Below are 11,234 nucleotides of genomic sequence, written 5' to 3'. Positions count from 1 at the left end.
GAAAATGAGTGAGCAGAGTTATCCACCTCTGTGTCATCGGAACACTTGGCCTGCCCTCTGGCTCCATCATCAGGGGAGCTCCAGCAATTACCTTGGAAGAGTGTGTGGTGGGAGAGGATGGGAACGAAATGCTCAGACAGGACACTGAAGGCTAAGTAAGTGCATTTCATACAGCCTAGTTGGTGTGAGCCCTTTCAGAAACCTGATTAAGAAAACACGAGAAGGGAGAAGCCATCAGCACTGTGGACACAGATGAAGAACGCAAGCATTCAAGAAGAGAGGAGTGACGGGGCCAGTAACGGCAAGTGGCTGAGCAAGGACAGTCACAGCAGAATCGGACTACTTCTGAAATCCAGGGGGAACCCTAAGCAAACCAGCAGAATCTCTTGCTTTCAGCTCCTGTCTGCAGCTGACTGCAAAGCTCACTAATTCTGGAGGCTATGCAGCCCAGAATGTTATTATCCCCCGCCCCAATCTCTGCTGTACATGACCCTTCTGACCTGTGGGTCATGGTAGTAAGATGCCTAGCACACTTCTCAGGGATTTAAAGGCTGCTTCTGTTGTGCCTTCCAAGTAGTCCCTTGGGCCTGCGCAGAAGTCCCATGTGTGTGACCTTTTGAGGTGTGGGGTGTGTTTGAAAGCTCCACCCACGGAGCTTGCTAATATCATGGGTCTTGCTAAGACTCTTGTTTTATGAACAAGTGTTCCATGGAGAGCCATGAAAAATTAATTACATATTCCTAGAGTGTTCACTGTGCCCCATCTGATCACCAGATCACCTTTCAGCCTACTTCTTTATCCCGTAATTATCCTTGTGCCCTCTCCTCTGGAAGACAGGTTTGAGATTTAGGTTGCACCCTTCCACATTTCACTGCCACTTCGTGAATACACTCTCTTTTTGCAAAAGTCATTGTTTTGGGATGAGCAGATGCTTTGTGAAACTGCACTAGGAACAATCCCATAGCTAGGTACAGAGAGAGAGAGAGAGAGAGAGAGAGAGAGAGAGAGAGAGAGGAGAGAGAGGAGAGGGAGAGGAGGAGAGAGAGGGAGGGAGGGAGGGAGGGAGGGAGGGAGGAGAGGAGAGGAGAGGAGAGGAGAGGAGAGGAGAGGAGAGGAGAGGAGAGGAGAGGAGAGGAGAGGAGAGAAGAGAAGAGAAGAGAAGAGAAGAGAAGAGAAGAGAAGAGAAGAGAAGAGAAGAGAAGAGAAGAGAAGAGAGAAGTAAAAAAGAAAAATCGGGGATTAGTAATAAAGCCAGGAAGTATTGAAAGGCCCCAACCTACGAGCTTCAGACTTCAACAATAAAAGGGAGAAACCAGGAACTGCTTAGCAAATTTAAAGTGGAAGGGTGGGGATTTAGGCCGGTATCTACCACCACCACCACAGGGTTATGTTTCTTTCTCATTATCTTTCTCCTTGTGACTATCCGGCTCCAGAGTGGTCTGACCTGACTGAGAAATTTCAGTAACACACTTACGATCAGGAAATTCTCCAATCCCAAAAGGGTTATGGTAGAGTGGACAGACAGATCTGGACACAACTCTTTACAGAGTTGTGTGGTAACAGCTGTCATGGCATGTGTGTGTTTGTCTCCCTGCCTTATATGTACGCATACTCAGAGAGATCAATTTAACGTGCTTGATAAGTACTACTGCTAGTGCTATTTGATTTCCTCTGATGAACCAAAATTTCAGTAAAGTCTGTGCCACCAGGAAATTATATGTAGGGGCACTTTAGGCACAGAAAAGAAAAAGGAAAGGCCTTGTGCTCCCTTCCTGGGCAGCTATGGGAACAAAGAGAAGAATCACGCTGCCCCCCAAGTTGACATGTGGGTGAGACTGAAAGATGAGCATGTGCAGAAACACTCAGGGGTACAGGCTTTTAGAGGAATCACAAATAGGCAAATGCGATGAGCGGGGGCTGGAGAAAGCTTCAGCAGTTAAGAGCACTGACTGTCTTCCCAGAGGACCTGGGTTCAATTCCCAGCACCCACTCGGTGGCTCACAAGCAAATTTAACTCCCAGGGAATCTGGAGCCCTCTTTTGGCCTCCAAGGGAACAACATGCACATGGTGCACACAAATACGAAGCATATACATGCGCGCACACACCTACACACACAGGTTTTGTTTGCTTAATCCCAGGTGGTGGGGAGATTTCAGCATTGTTAGGTTCCTCTCCCTAAAAGGATGATGGTCAAGTTCAGTTTATTCACATGCCACGGAGTGATTCCCAGCATTCTGGTGTCACCTTTATTTAGAATGATAAGCCTGCTGGGAGTTCTGCCTTGGCTCCCCAAAACTGAGGTATAGTTTTAGTCTATTTGTTCGTTCCCTAACCTCCCATCTCTAAATTTTCTTTTGTCTTGAAAATATTTCCCATTAGCACTAAATACAGAGGAACAGCATAGCAAACAACACCAAGTTCTATGGCTTGAATAATGATGTTTATTTCCTTTAAATACATTTAAAAATGAAACATCAGGCAGTGGCTCAATAAACTTGAAAAGTCCAAGCTGAACAGGAATTACATCCGTGCTGAGCATACAAATGAAATTCCGCAAAAGAAAGAACCAGAATAATTCCTAAGCAGCGCACTCGGACTTTGCCAGTCTGAGTAATCAATCACGTGGCACCTGCTACTCGGTGGCAAGCAACCCTTTCTCATTCATCAAAACAATGGACTCCTCAGACCCCTCCCTTTCTGAGCACTGGTGTGCAGATGCACCTGAAGCTAGAAGTCATTTGTCAGTGAACCAGGGACTCACCCAGCAGCTGTTGCATGGGAATGTGGATTCACCACAGCATTGGGTAAAATCAGTTTTTCTAACACCTGGGTGGGGGGGAGGGGGCGGCATTGACAGGTGCTTGACAAAGCAGCAGGCTATTTAAAATAATAGGGATGGGGAACTTGGGAGAAAGTTGAAATCAAGGATGCTCTTGGCTGTGGAGCCCCGGGGGCCCTTGTCCCCTTTGGAAAGCTGGAGTGCTTTCCATAGCCTGGCTTTCTCCTCACACATGTTCTGGTGTGAAAAGGACAGCTGTCCTCACAGCTGTTGAAAAAGAAAGTGAACATGAGACTTTAGGAGCAAGGACCAATGTCAAGTAAACCATTCAGCTCTGATTTCATTTGATTCTGCTTTCAAAGCAAAATTTCCAGACGTGTTTAAAGTGTCAATGTAACATTCTAATGCGCACTCAACTGGCTGAGGGCTCAGCTCTAATGAAGATGTTGATACCGCCCCCTCTAAAGCTCAGGGCACATCGCAGAAGAGGGGCCGGGAAAATGTCCCAATGGGAAGCCGGAGAGAAGGGCTAGGAAATGCCATCTTCAAGGCCTGATGCAGCCTTTGCAATTAGGAACTCACAACAGCTGCGAGAATCTGCCCTAGGCCTACACAATTATTCTGCATTTGTGAGGGGCCCCACCCCTCTGTAATGAACTGTAGGCCACCGATAGAAGCTGGGAGACTGGGAGTCACTGTTTTCAGTTGTGGTCCTACTGGTGGGGTGAGCGGAACAAGCTCTGACAGATGGTTCCAAACCTGTGGTCACACAGATGGCCCCGACTGTCTATAGAGGGTCACAAAACAAAACAAAGAGACCTGAATGTGGGAAAGGGACTTGAAAGGGAGGAAATGGGTGGACAGGAGTAGGCTGGAGGTAAGAGAGTGTAAGGGTTAAAGTAATTAGAATGCATTTTCTGTGTGCACGAAATCGGCACAGAAAAAAAATGTAATTATTTAAAAAAAAATATCTCAGTGGTTAATTTGGGTAGGTTTTGAAATGGATCAAAGTCCAATCAACAGCCTCCGAGGATCATAGTCATCCATAAACTTCTTGCCTAGATAAATCTAGTGCTAGCCTCTTCCTTGAGAAAACACACACATACACAGAGACAGAGACACACACAGAGAGAGAGAGACAGACAGACAGACAGACAGACAGAGACACAGAGACAGAGAGAAAGCTTGCTGAGCTGAACCGCCCTTAACCTGATTGTTTAAATGTCAGTGACTTCTTGTTTTGCTTATGATAACACGCTAGCAGGCATGGTGGTGCAGGTGTGAGATTCATGAGACCCTGTTTTGAAACAACAACAACAACAACAACAACAGAATTAATCATCACTCTATATACTTCCACTTATGTCTGAGATGCCAGACCTCTGTTTGTCTGTTTTACAAGGGGTTGCTTGGGCAATGAGACAAAGGAGCCACACCAAATCAGATCAGTGTGCCCTTTAAATGGCACCAGTCAATGCAGTTAAGGGGTAAGCGAAAAGACCATTGACCTGCATGTGTCTGGGTGAAAAATCTTGTGTTTTTGGCAGCAGCTCTCTAGACTTTCTTTACATTCAAAGCAACTGCAGTTTTCTGGGTGCTGGATGAGATCTCCAGGACATGATGTTTTGCAGACACACTCACAACGATCTTCGTCAAACTTCATGTGTGGTCCACAGAGAGCTGGTTCCTGGAGGTAAGAGTGGTCTAAACGGAAAAAAGAAAAGTGTTGGTTTGGCGACCAAGGTCTAGAGGACATGATGATCCCAATTAATTGCAAGTTCTACATCTTCCCAATAAATTGGATCCTCCCAATTTTCTTGCCTATAGATTTTTTACCTTAATTTTTTCATAGAGTGAGATCCATCTCTGATTTCAAAACATAAACATAGAACTCATGTGTTTTCTTAGGTTTTTAATAAAAAATATCATAAGCTGAATATTCCTGACAGATTTTTATGTTGTTGAATGACCTTTTAAAAATATAAACTTCTGTGCTAGAAAGATGGCTCAGGGGTTAAGAGAATTCCTTGCTCTTGCAGAGGACCTAGATTTGGTTCTCAACACTCATATAGCGACTTAAAACTGCCTTTAACTACAATCCCAGAGGGTCTGTTGCCCTCTTCTGGCCTGCAGAGGCACTGCATGCAAGCGTATGCAGACAAGGTAGACAAAATACTCATACACATACAATTAAAATAAATACATCTTTAACTACACACACACCCCACATACTTATGCAAACAACTATCACTGACAAGACATAGGCTGTCTACGGGGTACAAATGTAGTCCTCTCCAGTGTTTTAGAAGACTGGGAACCAGAAGTCCTGATGTCGAAGAAATAATTTCCTCAGAACTTCCAGATAACCAAGGGCGCACTTCCTTTCTCAGATCACACACGTGTATGAAATACATACAAGGTGACAATGGATGGTGGTCCAGTCTCAACCAGTGGACTGAAATTCATTGCAGAAAGAACAAGAGATGGGCTGCAGGTGTGACACCATTGGTAGGATGCTTGCCTAGTGCAGGAGAGAAGTTCTGGCTTCCGACCCCTGTGGTTCCTAAACTGGGTGTGGTAACACGTGACTCACTCCACGGGTAGGGGCAGAAGGATCAAAAGTTCAAGGTCATCCTCTGCTAAATATTGAGTTTAAGGTTCAGCTGGAACAACAAGAGTCTGTCTCAAAGCAAAAGCAAACAACATGTGGAGCAGGTGAAAAGTTTGGAAGAGCTTGCACTTCTCATCTCAGCATTCGTGAAGGTTTTGGAAGATGAGTATCTCTTCCCCAAGCCTGCTTCTTTTTCCAGTTTGCCTCGTTTGGGGGACTGGCACCATTGTCCACTAGATTGTGTGGCCACTGTGGCCACTCGGTCCCTTGTGCACGCCCTCTCTTCTCCATCACACTGCCTCTGTCACAAGTCACTCAGTCCCTTGTATTTTTTCTGTTTGTGGATGCCACTCGTGTCACAACCACACAACCGAAGTGTGTGTCCCTTTAGTTTTCCCCTCAGGTGACTATCAAATGCAAACCTGATCCCATCAAGATGAAAGTTTTAAATGTCTTTTTTTAAAAAAGAAAGAAAGAAAGAAAGAAAGAAAGAAAGAAAGAAAGAAAGAAAAAAAGAAAGAAAAAGAAAAAAACAGGGTTTCTTTCTGTAGCCCTGGATGTCCTAGAACTTGCTTTGTAGATGACGCTGACCTTGAATTCACCTGCCTCTGCCACGCGAGTGCTGGGATTAAAGATGTGAGCCACCATGCCCAGCCATGCCTTAAATGTCTTAAAGTTTTTCTTCACACAAAAGGCCAAACTTTATACCAGAATATTAAACATTAAAAGACCTTCCATGAGCTTGACCCTAAAAACCTCCTGTACTCATTCTCACCCTTCCCTTCCTCCCTCTTTTCTCCTCCACCTCATCCCCAAATGACAATTGCTCATGATCCAGTCTTATGGTTTTGACTACTCTTTAGTTGAAACATAATTAGAAATTACATGGACTAGATATCCACAAAGACTCCATTCTTTATTTCATGAAGAGTTTGAAAAAGATGAGCCGCATATATTCTAAGTCACTGAGGCAAATGTCAATTCAGGGCAAGACAAGGCTAGATTACTGAAAAACAACTTAAGACTCTTAAAAGAGTCATTGAGCACTAGGTGGCAGCAGAGACGCACAAGAAAGTGTCCTGCAGGCCAGGCTCCATTCATGAATAGTTTAGGGAAATGCAATCCTGGGGTGTTCAGCAGATTGTGGCAGAGCGGAACATTATGTCCTTAAGAGTAAGTTAAAAGGAACAGAGACTGGATGCAAGAGAACTAGGTTGAACAGCAACCAGTTGAGGCTGACATGTTGATTTCCATCCCTAGGGAAGTTGACTCTGGGTTACCACTGTGTTCTGTCCTTGGCCTTCTTCCATTTTCCACTATCATTATGTTTTATCCAGTATAGCAACGATAAGAAAATGAGTTGGACTTGCATCAACCACGTCCATTTGGAGAATAAATGACTGTAGAGAAGGCAATTAGCTCAATACCTTTTTATGCAGAAAAGGTGTTTAGTGCACAGAAAGCAATGTATCATCAATGGAAAGGGACCACCGGAGAAACAGATGGGAACTTGGGCACACAAGGATGTCATGAGGGCTGAAAACCAAAAGTAATTGGGATTCAGTCCACCCTCCTTCCTCATTGCAACCATTGTTACAGTTTCCCCAGAAGTTCCCTGCTCCCTCTCCTGCTCAGGTCAACTTATTCTCTTCTGCACTGTTGCTTGCTTGATCTTTTTACAATTCCAACAGATGCTACCACTCTCTTTCTTAAACCATTTGGGTGGTTTCCATTTTTCCAGAAGATCACACCCAGGCTTTTCCAGCACAAGCTTATTAAGTCTTTATCTCCAATCCTAAAAGTTTCCCCAGCTTCGTCTCCTCATATGTATCCTTTGTCCTCAATATGTTATGTGTCTCTGTGATATGATTAATCTTTGTTGGCGACTTTACTGGATTCTAGAACCACCAAAGATGTACACCTCTGGTTGTGCCTATGAGGACACTACCAGAGAGATCTTTATCTGAGGAACGCCCACTGTAAATGTGAGCTGGGCACCCCAGACTGAATAAAAGGAAGGAGAGGAACAGGAAGGGCTATGTGCAGTAACATCCATCTTTGTCTGCTTCCTGACTGTGGACACAATGTGATTAGCCCTCTCATGTTCTTGCTGCCAGGTCATCCCCAGCATGGCAGACTGTTTCCTGTCAAAGTGAAAACCAAAATAAGCCTTTTTCTTTCTTTCTTTCTTTCTTTCTTTCTTTCTTTCTTTCTTTCTTTCTTTCTTTCTCTTTCTTTCTTTTTCCCTTCTTTCTTCCATTCCTCCTTCCCTCCCTCCCTCCCTCCCTCCCTCCCTTCCTCCCTTCCTTCCTTTCTTCCACTTCTTTTGCCAGGTATTTTGTTACAGCATCAAGAAAAGTAACTAACACACCCCAGCACCTTGTTCATATTTTCCAGCAGCAGGTTTGTGCTTTGCTCTCTCACATTGGTGTTGAGCTCTTACAGCCCCCTGCTCAGAGCACACCTCTCCTTCCTTACTAGGCTTTCTTGCCTCAGTACATGAGCCTACTCAATGAGTCCTCCCAAGGAATTAACCCCCCTCAGAAAGAAAAGGCCTTACCCCAGGTTATAAACCCTTCCACAGTCTGTAGGACCCAACCTGCTTATTTGAGATATCCCCAAGGGAGCTCCTTAGCTCTGACTTCAGGTAGGGCTGGATGATGACTTTTGAGTGACTGCATTGTGGTATGCTGGCTTGATTGTCACCCTTTACTATATTGTGTCATTGTGCACACATCTATATGTGTGAGCCTTTAACCACATAACTTTAAAAATATATTATCTCACATCCTAGTTTGAGCTCTTGAGGCAACATTTAGAAAGCTGTTAAGAACCAGAAAAATAGGGCAACTGCAAATCACAGCTTGCTATTTAGTTTCTATGACAGATTCCATGGGGCTTAATCCTTGCTATTTTTGTTAAATCACAGTTTAAAGCAAGCGAGTTCACACTGCATGATCCCTTGTGATAGTTTTCAGTGGAACCATGTTACATGTTATGGGGGGCAAATAAAAAACTCATGCATTGTCAAACATATATTCCTTCTGGAACTCACAGCTTTACAAATTGGAAAAAAGATTGACAGGCTAGCAGTCCCCAGTGTGGCTTAGCCCAATACCAGGGTTTGCTCCAGCTCTGGAAAAATGTTTCCCTGTGTTGTTCTTCCATTCTTTATATTTTTCCATATTATTGACTTGATTTCAAATGGTCCCCAAAGACCTTATGTGCTTCACCCTGAAGGTTTTCTTTGTTTTTTTGTTTGTTTGGTTTTTTATTATTATTAAAGTTTAATGTTTGCTCTTGAAAATATACTTCTGGGATGCTTTGGTCACTCTGTACTTTTCTTTGAGAATGAACAGTAGAGTGATTCATTGGTGGATATAGTCACAACAAAGAAGGCTCTAGAATCCAAATGCTAATCCAAATCCAAACTACCACTGTTATCTTTGTAATAATGAGGAAATTACTAGATATTTTGGGGTGGACACTGTGTGCTTGTGAAAAGGGGCAATCATAGGGTTGTCATGAAGATTACAACATTGTCTGATGTTGTGGCATGAATGTAAAATGTCCCCCATTGGGACCTTGGGGGAGGGTTGAAGGGGAGGGGAACAGAGAAAAATGTAGAGCTCAATAAATATTAATAAAATGTCCCCCATTGTATTTGAACACTTGGTTCCCAGTTGGTTTTGTTCCAGAAAGTTATGGAACCCTTAGGAGGTGGGGCCTTTCTGGAGGAAGTACACTACTAGAGGTGGTGTTTGGTGGTTTATAGCTTCACCCCACTTCCTGTTCTCTTTTTGCTTCCTGTGTACAGATGAAATGTGATCAATCAGTTTCCTGCTCCCATGCCTTCCCCACCATACACTCTTTCTTTCTGAAGTTGCTTTTGGTTGCTATTTTATCACAACAACAAAAAAGTAACTAATATGCCTGGTCATAGTAAGTCCTCAATCATGTTAACTGCTGATGTTCTTTTTATCACTGTGGCCATTACTTCACTATTGCCATCTTTACCTTCTGTTCCAGGGAGTGGATTCTCATCTTGTAAAACACATTTACATTTGGTGTTATCCCATAGCATGTCAATAGGACAGAGTTTCTTGGATTGAGGACATCTAGGAAAAGAGAATAATGAGCCATATTTAAATTTTTTCAAGGTAATTCTCCTTTGGGGATATTAAGTCATTCTCAATATTTAATATCTTATCATCTAAATATTCTATGTGGAGCATGCTAGTGCTTTTATATTTTGTTTCTAAGAGTCATTCAGGAGAACAAATGTTTGAGAGCACTGTGTCACACAGCATGGTGACTGCTAAGAAATGACAATTATGTGAGAATAATTAAGGTTTTAAAGACCTTAACTTTGAGGACTAGAGAGATGGCTCAGCAGTTTAGAGTGAGCACTTTTCTTCCATGGACCTGAGTTCGGTTCTCAACACCCATGTGGGTAAGCTCACAACCACTTGTAACTCCAGCTCCAAGTGATCCAGCACCACCTTCTGGACTCCAATGGCACCTGCACACATGTGCACAGACTAACAAACATGCATACACAGACACAAACATAAAATAAAATAGAGAGCTGAATTTATGTTTAGGAATGGCATCTTATTAGATAGTAATTCTATAGTTGTAACTATTCTATTAGGAAATCTTTAGAAAGTAAACTGGAATCCAGGAGAGTCACTGCTTGCTCTGGAGTGAGGGGGCACATGGTAGCTTTGAGGCTGGTGCAGTTTTACAATGGATCCGACCACTCATGCTGAGGACAAAGGTGTTGGACCAATGTGACAGCACATCTTAAATCCCCGAACTCAAGAGGCAGAGGCGAGTGGATCTCTGAGGCTTGAGGAAACCTTCTCTGCATAGTAAGTTTCAGGCCAGCCAGAAATACAAAGTGAGACCTTGTCACAAAAAAAAAAAAAAAACAAAACAAAACAAACAAAAAACAGGCACAAAAACCTCAAATGTGTCTGCAAGTAAACCTGACAAATTTATTATAACCATCAAGGTTTGGGACCCTACTGCAATAAATATGTAGAGCCTAGTAAAAATATGTGTGTCAAATACTATGAGTAGATATGGTTTTGAAGCCAAAAGATAAAAAATTTTAACGAAGAGATGATAATTGTATAATTTTATGTGTATTTATTTTATTTGTCTAACATTTTATTAATGTATATTATGAAAAATAATGGGTTTGACCATGCTCTATTCAAGCATGCATAAAATATACTTTTTGAGATTTACCTGTACCTTTACCGTCTCTTCTCCTCTCTGCCCCCTCCTCTTCATCTGCTTCCTTTTTCCTAAAATTCCCCTTATACTTCCATTACTTTTTGTTTTTATATTCACAAGACATAAAACACACAACACATGTCTTTCTGGGGATGCCTCTATAATGGGTAAAGGAATAAAGGAATGCACACACAATTTTTGTCAAAAGCAAGAACAGACATTATCAAGTCCAGGAAATGCTTACTGATCTTCTTCTGGGATCTGAATGGATCTTCTGATAATTGAGTAGGGATGGCGGGGGCCCGTGGGCAAGCACTTACAGCCTGTATGGTTGGCAATTTTAACAGGCACTAACTCAGGCACTGATGTCAGAGGCACTGATATCTCAAAGAGCTACAGCAAAGAGAGAGAACCATGATGTAAATTTTATTATAGATTTTTTTCTCAGTTTCCACAGACTGTATTTTTGTCCTTGTTTTCATGGTAATGACTTTAGCAAAGTTATCCATGCAGAATGGAGTTAGTCATGTAAGAGGCTTGGGATGTTGGGAGCCGGGAAACAGGGGACATCTCCAGCTTGGTAAAGTCTCTTAAGTGT

At 42.9% G+C, this 11,234-nt stretch overlaps 1 protein-coding gene across 1 annotated transcript in view; it reads right to left on the bottom strand.

Moving 5' to 3' along the window:
• Nucleotides 1-2,576: 2,576 nt before the first annotated feature.
• The window catches only part of Vegfd (vascular endothelial growth factor D), a 35,607-nt gene continuing 26,949 nt past the window's right edge, over nt 2,577-11,234 (bottom strand). Inside the window, 5 exon segments of the mRNA XM_038317352.1 lie at nt 2,577-2,953; nt 2,955-3,048; nt 4,290-4,485; nt 9,410-9,510; nt 10,881-11,029. Of these exon segments, the coding sequence (XP_038173280.1) occupies nt 2,924-2,953; nt 2,955-3,048; nt 4,290-4,485; nt 9,410-9,510; nt 10,881-11,029 (570 nt within the window). The 3' untranslated portion in view covers nt 2,577-2,923.

The sequence above is a fragment of the Arvicola amphibius genome, chromosome X (genome assembly GCF_903992535.2).
Source record: "Arvicola amphibius chromosome X, mArvAmp1.2, whole genome shotgun sequence".
Taxonomy (NCBI): Eukaryota; Metazoa; Chordata; class Mammalia; order Rodentia; family Cricetidae; genus Arvicola; species Arvicola amphibius.
This window is presented reverse-complemented; position numbering and strand designations above follow the sequence as displayed.